Source organism: Nyctereutes procyonoides, unplaced genomic scaffold (assembly GCF_905146905.1).
Source record: "Nyctereutes procyonoides isolate TBG_1078 unplaced genomic scaffold, NYPRO_anot_genome, whole genome shotgun sequence".
Lineage (NCBI taxonomy): Eukaryota > Metazoa > Chordata > Mammalia > Carnivora > Canidae > Nyctereutes > Nyctereutes procyonoides.
The window spans coordinates 36,050,620-36,071,371 of NW_026575049.1; the positions used below are offsets into that span (position 1 = coordinate 36,050,620).

Here is a 20,752-nt window from a genome sequence, read left to right on the forward strand (position 1 = left end):
GGGAGATTTACAGCATTACACGCCAACCTCAAGAAACAAGAAAAAAAATCTCAAACAATTTAACCTCACACCCTAAAGGAATCAGAAAAAGAAGAACAAAGTCCAAGTTCACAGAAGGAAAGAAAATATAAGTATCATGAGCAGAAATAAATGAAATAGAGACTTTAAAAGCCAGGAGAAAACAGAAAGAGAAAAGATGAACAAAATTATGAGATTTAAAAAGATAAAATAGATAAAACTACAGCCAGATGCACCAAGAAGAAAAGGGAGGACTCAAAAAACTAAAATCCAAAATTAAAGAGAAGTTACAACTGACATCACAGAAATACAAAGACTCATAAGAAACTATTATTAAAAATTATATGCTAAAAACTCGGATGACGTAGAAGAAATGGATAAATTCCTAGAAATATACAACCTTCCAAGATGAAATCAGGAAGAAATAGAAAATCTAAACAGACCAATTACTAGAAATGAAATTGAATTAGTAATCAAAAATGCCCAACAAACAGATGGCTTCAGAGGAAAATTCTACCAAACATTCAAAGCAGAGTTCACATCCATCCTTCTCCCAAATATTCCAAAAAAAAAAAAAAAAAAAAAACTTAAGAGGAAGGAATGCTCCCAAATTCATTCTGTGAGGTCAGCACTACCCTGATATATTCCAGGGATGTAAGAATGGCTCAATATTCACAAATTAATGTGATATGCAATATTAACAAAATGAAGAATGAAAATCGTATGATCATCTCCACAGATGCAGAAAAAACATTTGTCAAGACGCAATAACCATTCATGATTAAAACTATTAACAAAGAGAGTATAGAGGGAACATATATCAACATAATAAAGGATATATGAGAAAGCTACAGCTAACATCATACTCAATGGTGAAATGCTTAAAGCTTTTATTCTAAGATTAGGAACAAGACTAGAATGCCTACTTTCACCACTTTTATTCAACATAACACTGGAAGACCTAGCCATAGCAATTAGAGAAGAAAAAGAAAAAGCATCCAAGTTGGTAAGGAAGAAGTAAGACCAACATTATTTGCAGATGACAGTATGTTATATATAGTCAACCCTCAAGAATTCACCAAAAATTATTAGAATATGTGAATTCAGTAAAGTTGCAAGATACAAAAGTAACATACAGAAATCAGTTGTGTTTCTATACTAACACCAAAATAGTAGAAGGAGAAATTAAGAAAACAATCTCATTTACAATTGCACTAAAACAATAAAAATACCTCTGAATTAATTTACCCAAGGAAGTGAAAGACCTGCATTCCAAAAATTATAAGGCATTAATGAAAGACATTGAAGATGTCACGAATAAACAGAAAGATATACCATGCTCATGGATTAGAACAATTAATACTGTTAAAATTTCCATACTACCTAAAGTAATCTACAGAGTCAGTGCAATTCTTACCAAAAATGCCAAAAGCATTTTTCACAGAATTAGAATACTAAAATTTGTTTGGATCACAAAAGACCCCAACAGCCAAAGCAACACTGAGAAAGAAAAACAAACTTGGAGATATCATACTTCCAGATTTCCAACTTTACTACAAAGCTATAGTTATCAAAACAGTATAGTGCTGGCACAAAAACTGATGTGGAGATAAATGGAACAGAACAGAGAGCCCAGAATTAAACTCATGCTTATATGGTAATCTACTACAAAGGAGGAAAGAATATACAATAGGGAAAAAATAGTCTCTTTAATAAATAGTGCTGAGAAAACTGAATAGATACATACAAAAGAAAATGGACCACTTTCTCATACTATATACAAAAATAAACTCAGAATGAATTCAAGACCTGAAACCATAAAACTCCTAAAAGAAATCAATGGTAATAAACTCTTGGACATCAGTCTTAACAATATATTTTTGGTCTGTGTTTTCAGGCAAGGGCAAAAAAGCAAAACTAAACAACTGGAGAAAAAAAAAACACAATTCAATTTACATCAAACAAAAAAGTTTTTGCACAGTGAAGGAAACTTACTGAATAGGAGAAAATATCCGCAAATGATATATCCAATATATATTTGGATCTTTGTATTCAAAATATTCAAATAACATGAAGAACTCCTACAACTCAGGGCAGCCCAGGTGGCTCAGCAGTTTAGCGCTGCCTTCAGCCCAGGGTGTGATCCTGGAGACCCGGGACTGAGTCCCACATCAGGCTCCCTGCATGGAGCCTGCTTCTCCCTCTACCTGTGTCTCTGCCTCTCTCTCTCTCTCTCTCTCTCTCTCTGCCTCTAATGAATAAATAAATAAAATCTTAAAAAAAAGAACTCATACAAATAAACAAACAATACAATTGAAAAATAGGAAATGGACCTTAACAGATATTTTTCCAAAGAAGACATATTGATGGCCAAGAGGTACATGAAAAAATGCTCAACTTCACTAGTCCATCAGGGAAATGCAAATCAAAACCACAATGAGATATCACCTTAAACAGTCAGAATGGCTTATATCCAAAACACAAGAAATAAAAATGTTGGCAAGGAGGAGGAGAAAGGGAAACCTCATGCGTGAACTGTTGATGCGAATCAGAGCAGCCACTCTGGAAAATACATGAACGTTCCTCAAAAACTTCAAAATAGAGCTACCATATGATCCTGCAAGTCTACTTCTGGGTATTTACCTAAAGAAAATGAAAACATTAATTCTAAAAGATATATGCACACCTATATTCACTACAGCATTATTTATAACAGCCAAGATATGGAGGACACCTAGGTGTTCACTGAGAGATGACTGGATAAAGATGCTGCATAAATATACAGTGGAATATTACACAGACTTAAAAAAAGAATCAAATTTTGCCATTTGTGACAACATGAAGGAACCTTGAGGGTATTTATGCTACGTGAAAGAAGTCAGAGAAAGACAATCACTATATAACTTCACTTTTACATGAAATCTAAAAACAAAACAAATGAGTAAACAAAATAAAACAGAAATAGAAACAGACTCATAAAAGAAAGAACTAGTGCAGCTGCCAGATGGGGAGGGAGGTGGGCAGTGGGCAAAACAGGTAAAGGTAGTCAAAAGGTACAAACTTCCCAGTTATAATAAGTCAGGAATATAATGTATAGCATAGAGAATATAGTCAATAATATTATAACAGCATTATATAGTGAGAGATGGTAACTAGTTTATCATGGTGAGTGTTTCATAATACATTTAAAAATGTCAAATCACTATGTTTACAACTGAAACATAAAGTATGTCAATTATACTTCAATTTATAAGTAAACAAACACCTCAATTGGGCTGATTGCTTAAAAAATAGTCTCCAGAGGATTATAACCAGATCCACAATCTGTACAATATCCAAAAGGTCCCAAATACAATAGGGACAAAAAGTCACTGAGCATACAGAGAGCCAGAAAAATGTGACTAAATCTCAAGAAAAATGCCAATCCTTACATGAGCCAAATACTGAATTTTTAGATATGTTCCCTGAGGTAAATATGAACAAATATAAATGGAAAGATAAAAATTCTCATAAGAAAAATTAAACTTAATTAAAAGACCATAATTAGCAATCTTAGAACTTTAAAATATTAAAAATAAAATTCACTAGATGATTTCAGTAGCAACATGGAAATAAAAAACAATGAACATAATGGTAAGTAATAGATATTATCAAATCTGAAGAACACAGAAGAAACAAATGAGAAAAAAGAAGCAGAGACTCTGTGGTATAACAGCAAAAGACCTAATATGTAAGTCACTGGAATTACAGGAGGAGAAGAAAGAAGTTGGAAAATTAAAAAATAAGAGAAGAAATATCAGTTGAAAACATCCCAAATTTGGTGAAAGACATTAATTTAAAAAGTCAAAGATGTTCAGTTAACCCCAAACAGGATAAACTCAAAGAAAAGTATGTGGAGCTATCTCATAACTAAATGTCTGCTAAAAACCACAAATAAAGAAAAATCGTAATTTTATTTACATGACATTCTGGGAAAGGCAGAAGTACAGGGTCAGAAAATAGGTCAATAGTTATTGGCAGGGGGCACAGAGCGCTAGGGGTGGGTAAGACTACTAGCCTGGAATCTTCAAAGAAAGTCTCACAAAAAAGAAAATGGTTGACTGCTCTAGATTTACAGAAACCAAAAACATATAAAAATCAAGTACAATGCGTGAAATTCTGTCTAGTTCTTTAATCAGAAAATAATAATAAAACATGCTGGGACGTCTGAGTGGCTCAGCAGTTGAGCGTCTGCCTTCAGCTCAGGATGTGATCCCAGCATCCGGGATTGAGTCCCACATCGGGCTCCCTGTGGGGAGCCTGTTTCTCCGACTTTGCCTGTGTCTCTGCCTCTTTCTCTCTGTGTCTCTCATGGATAAATAAATAAAATCTTTAAAAAATTGTTTTAAATAATAATGAAACATGCAATAAAAGATCTCAAGACAATGGGGTACCTGGGTGGCTCAGTCAGTTAAGCATCTAACTCTCAGTTTCAGGTTAGATTATGATCTCAGGGTTGTGGGATTGAGCCCCACATTGGGCTCCATGCTCAGTGGGGAGTCTACTTAAGATTCTCTGCCTTAAATAAATAAAATCTTAAAAAAATAATTAAAAAAAAGATTCTCTGCCTCTTCCTCTGCCACACACACACACACACACACACACACTTTCATAAATAAATAAATAATAAATAAATAAATAAATAAATACATTCTTAAAAAAAAAATTTCAACACCTAAAAGTGAATACAGACTATATATCAAGTTAAATTATTCAATTAGCATTAATTTCCTAATATGATAATGATGTCACAAATATCTTTATGCTCAGGAGATACACAGTCCTAAGATTAAGTATTGATAATACTAAGGAAGTTTTAGGGGTGCTGAGTCATGATTTTTGCAAGTTAGTTTCAAATGGTCAGGAAAAAATTGGTGGGGTAAGGAAGGACAAAGAAGAAATAGAGCAAATGTGGCAAAATGCTAATAGTAAGTGAATCTAAATTAAGAAAAACAAATTATAATATTACTCTGAAATCAAATGTTATATAGTTACCTCCTTTATAATCTGAAATCTTGTAAGAACCTCTTCTTCAACACCTTTAATTTTACTCAAAGCAGTTTCATGTCTGAAAAGCAGCTGTTCTCTTTCAACTAAAAAACGTTCCCGCTTCTGAAGTTCTTCAGCAAACTCCTGTTGTGCTGCAGTTTCACACTGCATTAAAATGTCAGATTCAAATATTTTTAGAAAGTTCATTCACAAATTCTACAAATTAGGTTTTATTTACTGAGGCTGTAGCTTAATCAAATGGTATTTAGGATTACATGCGTACAAGTAAAATCTGTCTTATAGCAACAGCTAGACTGGCACAGCAAGTAAGCCTACACAGAAATTCTATCTTGTTGCAAAATGATGTGACACCATAGTGAGATTCCACCATGAAGACTCTAGAGAATTTGAGGTCTAAAATGCATCAATACTATAGAGTATTCCCCTATCCAGCTTCTATTCCATGCTCCACTTCAACTGTACCATCTTTTCTTTCCCTATACTCTATCCCCCTCTTCTTCTTGTCCATCACTTAGGCTGAAAAATCTTAGCCCCACATTACAGCACTAACCTCAATGCCGCGCTGCTCAATACCAATGGAGAAAACACACATCGGAAAAAGTTGTACTATTTTAAATTCAGGGAACCTCTACTGCATTCTCAATGTAGTCCAGAAATCGTTTTATATTTTCATGGTTGGCTCTCTCTCTCTCCCACTCATCACAGTGCCTATTTGCCTATTTCAAATCTTCTCTATTCTTTACTTCGAATACCTCTATAGCCAGAAAATAGACTAATAGTTGCCTAGGGTTGACAGGAAATGGCGGGGGGTGTCAGGGGAGTGTGGGTGGTTAATGAGGAGAGCTATCTAATGAGTAGGGGGTTTCTTACTTGGATAATGAAAATATTATAAAATTGGCTACGGTGATGGTAGCATAACTCTTTGAATATTCTAAAAATAACTGAATTGTACACTTTATAAAGAAATTTTAAAGAGGCCCTTTTAACATGTGAGAACACAGCAAAAAGATAGCTGTCTATGAACGAGAAAGTGGGCTCTGAATAGACAATGAATCTGCTAGAGCCTTCATCTTGGACTTTCTAGGTCTGGAATTATTTGCTGTGAGTTCATTGTTTCCTTCAGTGCTCAGCAGGCCATTGTGAACGTACATCACATTTTCCCTATTTGAAGATAGCTCAAGATGTATGGAAGTTTTGAATCACTACATTGCACATCTGAAACTAATATAACACTATGTTAACTAATTGAAATTAAAATAAAAACTTAAAAAAAATATTAACTTTTTTTTCTATCATTTCTGGATGTGGAAGCTTTCTGTATGGGACCAGGCCACTACTCTGGAAACCCAACACTTGCCTTCACCTGTCTCAGGTCCAGCAGTTCCTGAGGCAGATATATATAGCCTTGAAAGAATTGAATTCTAATACAATCACTAACAGATTCCCCATCATTGGTCAACTGTTAATAAAAAATTTGCTGGAATTCTTTTATCTCAGCATATGATGAAATCCAGAAAGTTCTACTATCGTGCTTACATTGTTTAACAAAAAACTGTAGAATTCTAGAGAATCGAAACTTAATTCCTGGACACAGGGTTGTCATCTCATTTACTTTCAACATTTAGATTTGATATAAAAGAAACTGGTCTTTTTACTCAAAGTCCTGGGTATGCACCTGCAGATTACTATCTTGGTTCGCTTAAAAATATGGTCTCATCAGGATCCCTGGGTGGCTCAGCAGTTTAGTGCCTGCCTTCGGCCAAGGGCGTGATCCTGGAGTCCAGGGATCGAGTTCTACATTGGGCTCCCTGCATGGAGCCTGCTTCTCCCTCTGCCTGTGTCTCTGCCTCTCTCTCTCTCTCATGAATAAATAAATAAAAGCTTAAAAAAAAAAAAAAATATATATATATATATATATATATATATATATATATATAGTCTTATCATTAGTGTCTCAACTCAGAATCATCTTAATGGATTTAACACTCAAAGGCAAAAAAATGTAAACTACAACATCAGTGAAGCTATCTGTCATATTATGGGAGAAGATAACTCCAGAATGTTGCTGATGGGAATGTAAACTAATAAGCACAGTTACTTTGGAGAACAATTTGGTAGCACCCTACAACTATTACCTCTTACAGGCTAAGGACACTTAAATAGAGCTAATCATAAAATATAAACTCCATCTTGTATATTTATATAGACATAAACAAATAGGGGTACCTGAGTAGCTCAATCAGTTAAGTATCTGCCTTCAGCTTAGGTCATGATCCCAGGGTCCCAGGATCAAAACCCCATGTTGGGCTCTCTCCCTTTCCTCTCCCACCCCCACTTGTGCATGTGCTCTCTCTCAAAAAAAAAAAAAAAAAAAAAAGCTGTTTATTTAGAGGCTAGAATGCTACATGGCAGGTATGATGAATGAACTAGAACTACATTTTCCAAACACATACAACTAAAAAATTTAGCTACAAATGAAGGGTGCTACAAAAAGAAATCCACGATACATCACTACCTACGTAACATTTTAAAACATTCAAAGCAATACGTATATAAGAATATATAAAAGGGTTAAAAAAGGATATAATGGATCTACATCAATTTCAAGGGAGTGCTTAATCCTTGGGAAAAGGAAGAGGGTATGGGATGGAGGAAAGCTGTTTCAACTGTAATTGAAACATTTTATTTTCTTTCTAGTATCAAACAGAATTATTAATAAAATTTTAGCATTATGCAATATGGGCAATGAGTATATAGTTGATGTTATAATATTCCCTATGTTTTTCTATATGTCATAAATATTTTATAAACTTTTTTTTTTTTTTAAGATTTCATTTGCTTATTCGTGAGAGACACAGAGAGAGAGGCAGAGACATAGGCAGAGGGAGAAGCAGGCTCCATGCAGGGAGCCTGATGTAGGACTCGATCCCAAGATCCTGAGATCAGGACCTGAGCCAAAGGCAGATGCTCAACCCAGGCATCTCATTTTATAAACTTTTAAAAACAAAAACACTGTGTTACCTAGAAGAATACTGCAAATGAAAAGATAATATTCATAATAAAGGAATTATTTCCTATACAAAAATTAAAGTTACAAATTAAAAAAAAAAATAGAATCCTCTCCCTCCAGTGTTGTTTCCTATCTCAGCAAAAAAGGCAGTATCATTTATCCAATAGCCAAATTAATAAAGCTGCATTTCATCCTTGACTGAAACCTACTGCAGACCTCCCACATCAAAACAATCTTCAAGATCTACTGATTCCATCTCTTAAAAATGTTTAGAATCCATCTACTTCCCTCTATCCCTACTGCCCTCATCCTAATACCCACCATCAGAATACCTACATCTCTTCACACTCTGCCCTCTCTCTAGATCTCAACTACTGGTGACAGTTTTTAATATCTATATGTAAATAACTCCCAATTTAGATACCCATCCAAGACCTATGTTTTAAATACTGAGCTGGTACATTTAACTACTTACCTTAGGTCTCCCTTAAACTCTCAAACCTAACCAATTCCAAACTAAAATCTTGATCTTTCTCCCTATAATATAATCTGAATTATTCAGACAAAATGAGATATTAGGGTTTTTTTTTTTAAGGTATTGGGTTTTTTTTTTAAATGTTTAACTATTTCATTGTATACAAATACAGCAGAATTCTAACTATAATAACTTCAGTCAGCAACTGTGTATTATACATACTTTTGTTCCCTTCTGTACCCCTACCTAGTGGATACTTAATACAAGAATTACATCCTTTGGAAACAAAAAATCTCAAAGAAGACAAAGACCAATGTTCCAAATAGAATTTTGGTGAGAATGGACAAGAGAACTTCTTACAAATAGGTATTTAAAACAATGAATCAGGAACACTACTTCAAAAAAGCATACTTTAGGGAGACCCGGCTGGCTCAGTTAAAGGAGCATGGGACTCTTGGTCTCAGGGTTGTGAGTTCAAGTCCCATGCTGGGTAGAGAGATTACTAAAAGAGTAAACTTAAAAAAAAGTATACCTGGGACACCTGGGTGTCAGGGTGTCATCCTGGAGTCCCAGGATCAAGTCCTGTATCAGGCTCTCAACAGAGAGCCTGCTTTTCTCCCTCTACCTATGTCTCTGTGTCTCTCATGAATAAATAAATAAAATCTTAAAAAAAAAAAGTATACTTTACCAGCAGATTTTATTTCTTAAGCAAGGATGGGATGGAAATAAAGAAATAAACACAAAACACAGAACAGTGTGAAATCTAAGAAATATACCTATACATAAAAAATCATTTATTTTTTTCCCTTAGGGATAAATTTTTCCCTTCAATAACTATATTAAATGTTTGTTCCTTGTAATAAATTTGTCCTCTTCTACCTTTGTCTTGACATACTTATTTAAATAATTAAAATTAAATACTCCGTATTCAAATTTTATACATGTTTGGTGCACAGAACATAAATATTTCTGAATTTTCGATTCAGTTTTTAGTTCTTACCTGCAGTTTCTGATGTATTTGAAATAATTCATCATATATCTGATTAATCTGATGTGGAAGTATTCTCTGCTTGTTTGGTGCTTTAGATGTTGGATAGCTGACACGTCTGAGAGGGGAGTCACTTTCATCACTACAACATTCAGTCCAATTTCTTAAATTTGAAGCCAAATTGGTTGGCTGGGGAACTGCTAAAAAGAAAAAAATTATAAAGCTTATCAATTTGCGGTTTTAAGTATTCTCAGACAGACTACTCTTCAGGATGAGTTACTTTAAATATGAATTTTAGTACTGTTAAAAAGTTTCGAGTATTAGAAACAGTATGGAGGTTCCTCAAAAAGTTAAAAATAGAAATAGACCTACCCTACAACCCAGAAATTACACTACTAGGTAGTTATCCAAAGCATACAAAAATAGTGATTCTTTTTTTTAATAAGATTTTATTTATCTATCTATCATCTATCTATTTGACAGATTTATTTATTTATTCATTTATTTATTTATTTATTTATTTATTTATTTATTTATTTATTTATTTATTTATTTATTTATTTGACAGAGAGAGGGAGCACAAGCCAGGGAAGAGGCAAACAGAGGCAGAGGGAGAAGCAGGCTCCCTATTAAGCAGGGAGCCAGATGCAGGACTTGATCCCACGACCCTGGGAGCCAAAGGCAGACACTTAATGGACTGAGCCAGCCAGGCGCCACCAAATATAGTGATTCGAAAGGACACACACATCTGTTTATAGGAGCAATGTCCACAGTAGTCAAAATATGAAAAGAGCCCAAATGTCCATGATGAATGGATAAAGATGATGTAGAATATATATATATATATACACACAGAATATCACTCAGCCATCAAAAAGAACAAAATCTTGCCATTTGCAATGACGTGGATGGAGCTGGAGGGTATTATGCTCAGCGAAATAAGTCAGAGAAAGACAAATACCACATGATTTCACTCATAGGTGGAATTTAAGAAACAAAACAGATGAACATATGGGAAGGGAAGGAAAAATAAGATAAAAACAGAGAGGGAAGCAAATCATAAGAGACTCTGAACTATAGGAACCAAACTATGGGTTGTTGGAGAGGAGGTGAGTGGGGCATGGGATAACAGACATTTCTGGTGGGCATTAAGGAGGGCACTTTGATGATACTGTTTCCCTCAGGGATAGCTATTACAAGGTAAACCTTCTCAGAGTATGGCTACTGGAGCTATCTTAACACTCACCCACACTGACAACTATGCAAAATAGAGAAATAAAGGAAAAAGAAGAAAATACAAAAAAATAAAAAATAAAGGAAAAAGAAGAAAATACAACAACAACAACAACAAAAAAGGGCACTTGATGTAATGAGCACTGTTATCTTCAACTAATGAACCACTAAATTCTACCTCTGAAACTTAAAAAAAACACTAGATGTTAACTAAATTGAATTCAAATTAAAAAAAAAATTTAAGTCTCCAATATTATATGCAGAAAGAATTATATAGCAAACGTGGTAAAATGTTAAAATTTAGAAAAACCTGTCTGAAGGCCTTACAGAAATTCTCTATGCTCTTCCTGTATGTCTGAAATTATTTCAAAATAGATTTTAAAGTGCATGAAAACACTTATGTATGAACCACCTAGGCCAAGAAATGTAAAGTTACTTCAGAAATGCCTGATCACATTCCTTTCTCTTCCCTAAAACCAAATTAATCTCTAACCAAAATATAGCTTTATTTTTAAGTTTTTACTATCTGGGTAAAAATTAAAAAATTTTTAAGACCTTGTTTTGCCTGTTTTGTTTTTTAAGATTTTATTTATTTATTCATGAGACACAGGGAGAAAGAGAGGCAGAGACATAGGCAGAGGGAGAAGCAGGCTCCACGCAGGGAGTCCGATGTAGGACTCGATCCTGGGACTCCAGGATTACGCCCTGGGCTGAAGGCAGGTGTTCAACTGCTGAACCACCCAGGCATCCCATTTTGCCTGGTTTTAAATGCTATATAATGTCTATAGTTTATATAATGATATAATCATGTAATTTCTATAACCTTTAAATATGTTCTTGTATTTTTTTTAATTTTTTTTTATTTATTTTATGATAGTCACACACACATACACACACAGAGAGAGAGAGAGAGAGAGAGAGAGAGAGAGAGAGAGAGAGAGGCAGAGACACAGGCAGAGGGAGAAGCAGGCTCCATGCACCGGGAGCCCGACGCGGGACTCGATCCGGAGTCTCCAGATCGCGCCCTGGGCCAAAGGCAGGCGCCAAACCGCTGCGCCACCCAGGGATCCCAATGTTCTTGTATTAATGACAGAATCAGGGTTAGGGTTAGGGTTGGGGCTAGAGATTACTAAAAAAATAAACTTAAAAAAAAAAAAAAGTATACTTTACCAGAAGATTTTATCTCCTAAGCAAGGATGGGATGGAAATAAAGAAATAAACACAAACACTGAACAGTCTGAAATCTAAGAAATACACCTATACAAACTTATAACCCTGAGATCAAGAGTTGCATGCTCCACCAACTGAGCCAGCCAGATCCCTTGACAAAGCTACTTTTATCCTATTTTGTATTTTTATATGCCAACGTTTTACTACAGGTGGCTATTTGAGCTCTTTGTCGCCACAGGTGCCCTACAGTCCTGCATGTGGCTGCTGGTACACATGTTCAAGAGTTTCTCCAGGGTAAATGACTAACAGCAACATTGCTGGATGGATTAGGGAACATGTGTAGGTTCAACTGTGCTAGTGATGACAAAATGCTTGCCAAAGTAATTATATTAATTTACTCTCCCAACAGCAATGGATGAACAGCAATGGATGAACACTTCTTCGCCAACGCTGCACTGCCAGAATTTATTTTCTGTTAGTTTTAACTTGCATTAGCCTTCCTGGGAACCCTAGCTTTAAGAAAGGGGTCTCCTATTGTACTCTGCATCTTGGACAGACTCTAGGGAGCCAAAATAAATAATAACATGAATTTTTAACAAAGAAAAAAGTTTTAGGGTGCCTGGGTGGCTCAATCGGTTAAGTACCAACTCTTGATTTCAATTCAGATCATGATCTCAGAGAGTGAGATCGAGCCCCATGTGGGGCTCTGCACTCTGTGCAGAGTCACCTTGGGATTCTTTCTCCCTCACCCTCTGTCCCCCACTCCCCTGCTCCTCACTTGTGCATGCAAGCAGGCCCATTCTATAAATTTAAAAAATATTTAAATAGAAAAAGAAAAAAGTTCCATTTCACTTAGTTCAGCAAATGCCCTTAAAGTAAAAGTTTCATTTTTTAAAAGATTTCATCTATTTACTTATTTATTTACTTATTTAGCACATGTATTCACAGGAGGGGAGGAGGGGCAGAGGGAGAGAGAAAGAAAGAATCCCAAGCTGACTCCAGCAGAGTACAGAGCCTTACACTGGGCTTGATCAGAGGACCCTGAAATCACAAGACACCCAACCAACTGAATTACCTAGTGGAAATCAAGAGTCAGACACCCAACCAACTGAATTACCCAGGTCCCCCTAAAGTGAAAGGCACTTTCACTGCTTTGCTTGCTTCTCTAGGTTCCCATCTCACAAACTGTAGTTTAAATATTACTTAATTATGTCAACTTCTGAATACATTCAACTTTTTTTTTTCATTATCCTATATTTTCAGTGGGAAAAGCTGTAAAACAGCAAGAAATATAAGTCCAGGCACAATTACTTTTCATTTTCCTCAAATGCTAAGATGAATGGGAAAAGGATGAAAGAGAGTGGGAAGGGACAAATGAGTATATGTTCTGTGTAGACAATGTATGCCCAGAAGAGATGCACAAAGGCTATCAAAGGAGCAATACTGTTCTCAAAGTCTTATAGCCAAGAGGAAGCCATTTCTGGTTGCCTCCTTCCTTGAAATCTCAACATGCAGCCACGTGCAGAGAGTTACTAAAAAAGTACCTGAAGAAGTCATACCTTAAGTAATCTGGAGTACTGTCTTAAAATATTCAAAGATTACTCAAATCTACCACAGTATTTAGTGACTTCCTAACCAATACTTAAATGAAAAAATATGAAGAAATTATAAAAAAGTATGAAGAAATATGAAAAAATTATAAAAAGTATTCACTTGATTGCTAACTTACTACTTGATAATTTGAGAGCAGTGGGATACTACTGGAAAATAATGATGCTTACTTTTCTCTTTTCCTTTAATTAATAATCAGTTACTATCTCATGGCTTACAAAAATGCAGAACACAGAAATATACACACACCTGAGGACCAGAGTTATTACTAAAGGATAAGCTTTATGTGCTCTATTTGACAAAGCCTTTTTTTTCTTTAAGATTTTATTTTATTTTATTTTATTTAAATTTATTTATTTATGATAGTCATACAGAGAGAGAGAGAGAGGCGCAGAGACATAGGCAGAGGGAGAAGCAGGCTCCATGCACCGGGAGCCTGACGTGGGATTCGATCCCGTGTCTCCAGGATCGCGCCCTGGGCCAAAGGCAGGCGCCAAACCGCTGCGCCACCCAGAGATCCCTAAGATTTTATTTTTAAGTAATCTCTACACCCAATGTGGGGCTCAAACTTACAACCTTGAGATCAAGAGTTGCATGCTCTACCAACTGAGCCAGCCAGATGCCCTGACAAAGCTACTTTGAAGTAATTGTTCTAAAATGAATATCTCTTACCTTTTTCTATATCTTTAAAAGACTGCTTGGTTAACTTAGAGGTACTAATTCTAAGATCATTCTCAATTAACTCTTCTTTTGTTTCTTGTTGCTTCAAATCTTGAAAAGAATCCAGTTCATCATCTAGGCTTTAAAAAAAATAAATTTATTACAGCATTCTGGAAGTTTACTGTAGCATTTTAAAAAAATAAAACTGCTTTATTATTAACAGCATAACAATTGAAAAAACGTAATAAGTAAACATTTTTAAAAATGGAAAACAGGGCAGCCCGGGTGGCCCAGTGGCTTAGCGCTGCCTTCAGTCCAGGGCCTGATCCTGGAGACCGGGATCAAGTCCCACATCAGGCTCCCTGAATGGAGCCTGCTTCTCCCTCTGCCTGTATCTCTGCCTCTCTTTCTCTCTCTCTCTCTCTCTGTGTGTTTTTCATGAATAAATAAATAAAATATTTTTATTTTTATTGTTTTAAAAAAGGAAAACATAAAAATGTGAAAAGTAACAGTCACTGATCTTAAAAATTCACTACAGGTATCTTTCTACATATTCCAATGGGCTTAATCTAAAATGACATATAGAGGGGATCCCTAGGTGGCTCAGCGGTTTGGCGCCTGCCTTTGGCCCAGGGCATGATCCTGGAGTCCTGGGATCGAGTCCCGCATCGGGCTCCCGTGCATGGAGCCTGCTTCTCCATTCTGCCTGTGTCTCTGCCTCTCTCTCTCTCTGTGTCTATCATAAATAAATAAATAAGTCTTTAAAAAAAATAAAATAAAATGACATATAGAGCTGTAGAATGCTCTATAACCGTCAAACTTTTCATTCCTTATACTTCTGTAAGGTAAATATCACAGGTACTGTTAGCTATAATTTTAGCTAAAAGAATTAACATTTAACAGAAAGAAATTAAACTAGTTAAAAGCAGAACTAGAACCTCAGGTATTGGGGCAGCCCGGGTGGCTCAGCGGTTTAGTGCTGCCTTCAGCCCAGGGCACGATCCTGGAGACCCGGGATTGAGTCCCATGTCGGGCTCCCTGCATGGAGCCTGCTTCTCCCTCTGCCTGTGTCTCTGCCTCTCTCTGTGTGTGTGTCTCTCATGAATAAATAAATAAAATTTTAAAAAAACATCTCAGGTGTTCTCTCCAAAAAGATGGTCTCAAAGTTGAAATTTCTAGAGCAGTGCTGTTCAAAGGAATATAATTCAAGTCACATAAGGCAATTTAAAATTCTCTAGTAGCCATATTAAAAACATCAAAACAGGAAAGCCTGGGTGGCTCAGCAGTTTAGCACCTGCCTTCAGCCCAGGGCATGATCCCGGACTCCTGGGATCAAGTCCCACATCAGGCTCCCTGCATGGAACCTGCTTCTCCCTCTGCCTGTGTCTCTGCCTCCCTCTCTCTCTGTGTGTGTGTCTCTCATGAATAAATAAAAATAAAATCTTAAAAAAAAAACAAAACAAAACATAAAGACACAAAATTTTAACATGTATTATACTCAACCCACTATATCCAAAAGATTATTTTAATATATAATCAATACGAAAAATTATTAACGTATTTTGTATTCTTTTATCCATCTTTAAAATCCAGTGTATATTTTGTACTTCTATTTTAAGTACTCAAAATAGCCACCTGTGCCCTATGGCTACTATGCTAGACAGCACTATAATTCCAGACTAGATCATAATGAGAGATTGTGAAAAAGCTGTCCAATGTTATAAAAACTTTCATAGTTTAAAAGCTTCAAATTATAACTTGAAATATACCCAGATCATTTATGAAAACAAAAAATGGTATCAGTTAATATAAGAAACTAATTTCCAGAAATTCATAATTATCTGAAAACAATGTTTACTTTCCTTACTCTATATTCAATCTACCTCTTGTCCAAATCTTAAATCCAGATCAACAAAGCTACTTGGTGAATGCCAAATGAAACAGTAAATAACAATAATGGCACATCTGAATGCTTTTCAATATACTAAGCACTGTTCTAAGTGTTTTACATGGATTAAATCATTTAAGCAGAGAATGAGAAAATTATGTAAAAAAATTCAAGCTCCCAAATATCAATTACATTAATAATATCCATATATTTTAGGCACTGTTATCTTTTCTTCTCCCCACAATTATCTCAATATTTACTGTATATATACATCTTTATGGTTTAACATTATTTCAAAACGTTCACTACTTCTTGATATCCATAGCTCTTCCTTCTGCCACTTATTTCTGACATTTAATAGTATCTAATTCACAATTTTATTTCACCTTAGCTGCCACTGTTTTTATACTGTTTTCACCCACTCACAACCCAGCATTCTGCATATTTGTAGTTATCATTTCCCTAGACTGATTTCCTCAATCTCTTTCAACTACCTAAAATATAACTTACCACACTAGTAGACACACAATGGATACAGTTAAATATCACTAGTAAACCTGCATTCATTTTTATCCTGGCTCCTTTAACCAAAAAAAGGGGGAGGGGGCAGGGTCTTCATTTGGGTCCTGGATGAATAATCATAAAAATAATTTTTCATCTTTCATACTGTATAACTTTGCATTATACCACTAACCATAATGCTTCTATCACAGAGATTCTCAGTAAAAATTAATAAATCAGTCTCTTCAACCATTCAGCAGGCTCCAGAATGCTTGCACGTCCTCTCAGAAAAAAAGCAAAGACGTAAAGAATCCACCCTTTAATGTCTCCATTTTTTAGATACCAAAGGGATAGCAATACTAAGGATTGAGGGATACTTTACCAATTCACATTTAAGAGTTTGAATGAACTACAAAGCGGTGTTGTGCAATGTTTTCTTTCATCAGAGTGACACCTCAAAGATGAACCCACTTTATCTCCAGGTGAGAAGATGTCCAAATCATCTGTTAACAAAAAAGCAAACAGCAGAGATTACTAAGATCACATACTAATCTCATTCTAGGCTTCTGAAGGTAAGACAGCAAAATTACCTCATGATTTATCTGTATGTCTGTGTAATGCAAACTTCAGAAAATAGGCATCAGTTCTTATATAGCACTTTACTCATTACAAAATGTTTTCATTTATTACCTTATTTGATCTTAGCAACAACTAGTTCACTGTGAAGTAAGGAGAATGGGTGCCTTTAACCCTATTCTAATGGTGTGAAGTCTAAGGACCACAGAAGTTATGTGAAGTTATCCAAGTAACAGAACCAGCAAATGGAAAGATTAAAATTCAGAATCCTGTCTTCTTTCTACCTATCATGATATTTCATCAGTCCTCAAATATTAAACATTTTATTTTTTAATTTTATATATTTTAAACACTAAACATTTTTTTTTTTATTAGAGAGAGAGAGCATGAGTGGGAGGGGCAGAGAGAAAGAGAGAGAATCTCAAGCAGACTGCATTGACAGTGGAGCCAAACCCGGGGCTTGATCTCATGATCCTGAAATCACGACCTGAACTGAAATCAAGAATCAGACACTTAACTGACTGTGCCACCCAGATGCCCCTAAACACTAAACATTTAACAGACTGTTAGCCTATATCTAAATTCAGTGAATAAAATGCAAAGAGAGCCTCTCTGATAAGAAATTCAGAAATATTTTTTAAGATCTTTAAAAAATTTTCTGGAATTATCTGACTTTTTAAAAATTAATTTCATAGGTAGATTTACTGATTCATCAGTTGCATATAACACCCAGGGCTCACGACATCAAGTGCCCTCCTTAATGCCCACCACCGAGTTATCCCATCCCCTACCTACCTACCCTCCAACAACCCTCAAGTTTGTTTCCTAGAGTTAAGAATCTCTTACGGTTTGACTCCCTCTCAATTTCATCTTATTTTATTTTTCATTCCCTTCCCCTATGTTCATATGTTTTGTTTCTTAAATTCCACCTATAAGTGAAATCATATGGTATTTGTCTTTCTCTAACACATTTATTTCACTGAGCACCTCTAGTTCTATCCATGTCACTGAAATGTATGCACCTTTTGTCTAACATGCTTTTCCCCATCAGAAATTAAACAAGCTATACTTTTTAGTTATAGTTTAGAATGTTGGAAATTTTAGGACAAATTTCAAAACTAAGATACAATTTAAAAAATGTTTTAAGATACTAAACTCAGTAATAACTGGGTTTGTTCATGCTGAAGGAATGTTTCAGAAGATTGTTTACAAAATTTCAAAGAGAAATAAATAAACTTGGAAAAAAATGAAATTCTCTAATCTACCATCTCATAAACTTACTGTTTCTGCTGCAATGACCTCAAAATTCAATGATAATACTTACTAGTAAAAACATCACTGAAGAAGTATCAACAAATCAAAAGACTAAAGGTTAATTAGCTATATATGTTAGTTCCAGATTACCATATAATGTTCCAACCGACCCCATTTCACAGTATAATTATCTTTATCAAGTACATTTGAAAAATTCTTCTGGTGCAACAATTACTACCCCTGTAACTTGGAAAAGTTTGTGCCTTAAAAAAAATAGCAATTAGTTTTCTTTCCCCAATATACTGTTTAATTTTTAACATTTTTAAAGGCAAAAATACTGTAACTGAAACACCAAAAAAATTCACTCAATTTGATTTTAAAGATATCATACGTTTACCACCCAAAATCTTGATGACTATTAGTTCATTACCTGAATGAAAAAAGCCTAGTATCACAAGATATCTGGCACTTCGTGTTAAGCCTAAACATTTTTTTTTAAATGTTTTCCCTCAAATCAAATTTGTTAAAACCCCCAAATATACAAAATACTCCATCAGCTTACCTGGAGAGATTAGCGATCTTCTCTTCCACCTAGCCTGATCAAAATTCGAAAAATCATACTAAAAAAAAATTTAAAAAGACATTTAATTTATATATTAAGAATCAACCTACAGTCTCAAAAGAGTTCCCCACAAATTATGTATTAAGTACAAGAATTAATAACAAAAATTAGCATGGACAAATCTAATAGATACTATCTTAATCAAGCGGTCAAAGTTAGTATCACCAATAACAGGACAAAGAAATGTTGTATCTCCTAGTGAACAAGAGAAACCTACACATCACTCCTGCCAAAAACGCACAAAATCAGTATCTATGTACAATCCTGAGGTATACGCATCAGAGAAAATCTGACTGAGGGACGGTCCCATATACAGTTGTCCTGTAGTCTTCAAAAATACATCATAGGGATCCCTGGGTGGTGCAGCGGTTTGGCGCCTGCCTTTGGCCCAGGGCGCGATCCTGGAGACCAGGAATCGAATCCCACGTCGGGCTCCCGGTGCATGGAGCCTGCTTCTCCCCCTCTGCCTGTGTCTCTGCCTCTCTCTCTCTCTCTGTCTCTCTGTGACTATCGTAAATAAATTAAAAAAAAAATACATCATAAAGACAGAGACTTAGGGACGCCTGGAGGCTCAGCGGTTGAGCGTCTGCCTTCCGCACAGGGCGTGATCCTGGGGTCCCCGGATCGAGTCCCACATGGGGCTCCCTGCATGGAGCCTGCTTCTCCCTATGCCTGTGTCTCTGCCTCTCCCCTCTCTGTCTCTCATGAATACATAAATAAAACCTTAAAAAAATAAAGACAGAGACTTAGAACCTGAGCCAGAACAAAGGCAACAGGAGAGAACCAAATACAGATGGATTCTATCTGCACCGGGGAAACAAATTTTTACAAAGGACATCAATGAGATAATTGGAAATCTGGATATTAACTCTTTGTTAAGTATTACTGTACAAATGGTCAGTTTGTTCAATTTATTACCATGGATATATGAGAATGACCCTATTCCCAGAATATGCACGTAGGAATCTACACGTGGGGGTGAAGGTGTGACAGCCTGCAGGTACCCTCCATCAGTTCAGGGGGAGTGTGTGCACGCCGTGCCGAAAACGGGAGGAGAGAAGCAACGCAGATGCGGCAAAGTATGAACGACTGGTGAGCCCAAACCAAGGGCTCAAAAGACCTGTTGACATGATCCTCGCAGCTTAAAGTCGGTAATCACTTCAAAATAGGAAGGTTTTTGGAGGAGTTAAAATTGCTTTTTGAACTCCGCACAAGTGACTGTGATACAGGGGGCCTGCCACCACGTGCGGGGAGTCATACACCTTCCAGGCTCTGTGCTGGGTGAGGGGCTTTTTCTGACGGAAAATCCGCTTCTCCAGCGTACGGAGCACGTGCTGCCCTCCGGCCACCGCTCCTAACCCTGCTGGGGCGGAGCGGAGGGCGGCCCCGGGCTCGGGGCTGTGGCGGAGCGGGAGCGGCGGCCCCCGGGGGACCGATCCCTCCCGGCCCCGGGCCCCGGGCCCCGGGCCCCGAGCTCCGGGCGCAGCCGCCGGCAGCCCGCTTTACCCCTGCACAAACCAGCCCGCGGACCCGGGGCCAGCCCGAGGGGAAGGGCGAGACCTCACCTCGGCCGGGCGGCTGCCCCCGAGTCCGTAGCGGCTTTTGAGTCGCTCCACCACCCAATCCTGCCCGGGGGCCTTCACCAGCCTGGGTTCCATAGCGAGTCGACGCCACCGTCGTCACCCCGGGAGCAGCGT

At 36.5% G+C, this 20,752-nt stretch overlaps 1 protein-coding gene across 3 annotated transcripts in view; it reads right to left on the reverse strand.

Annotated features, from left to right (window-relative positions):
* The window catches only part of CCDC138 (coiled-coil domain containing 138), a 94,405-nt gene extending 73,653 nt beyond the window's left edge, over nucleotides 1-20,752 (reverse strand). For 2 of the 3 annotated variants that reach the window (XM_055328528.1, XM_055328526.1), the window contains exons 1-6: nucleotides 20,621-20,752; nucleotides 18,996-19,053; nucleotides 16,986-17,106; nucleotides 14,227-14,354; nucleotides 9,553-9,737; nucleotides 5,053-5,211 (exon numbers count right to left, since the gene is read on the reverse strand). In XM_055328528.1, the coding sequence (XP_055184503.1) occupies nucleotides 5,053-5,211; nucleotides 9,553-9,737; nucleotides 14,227-14,354; nucleotides 16,986-17,106; nucleotides 18,996-19,053; nucleotides 20,621-20,713 (744 nt within the window). In that variant the 5' untranslated portion in view covers nucleotides 20,714-20,752. Of the gene's footprint in view, nucleotides 1-5,052; nucleotides 5,212-9,552; nucleotides 9,741-14,226; nucleotides 14,355-16,985; nucleotides 17,107-18,995; nucleotides 19,054-20,620 lie in introns of all 3 variants that reach the window. The other variant, XM_055328527.1, reaches the window with a different exon arrangement.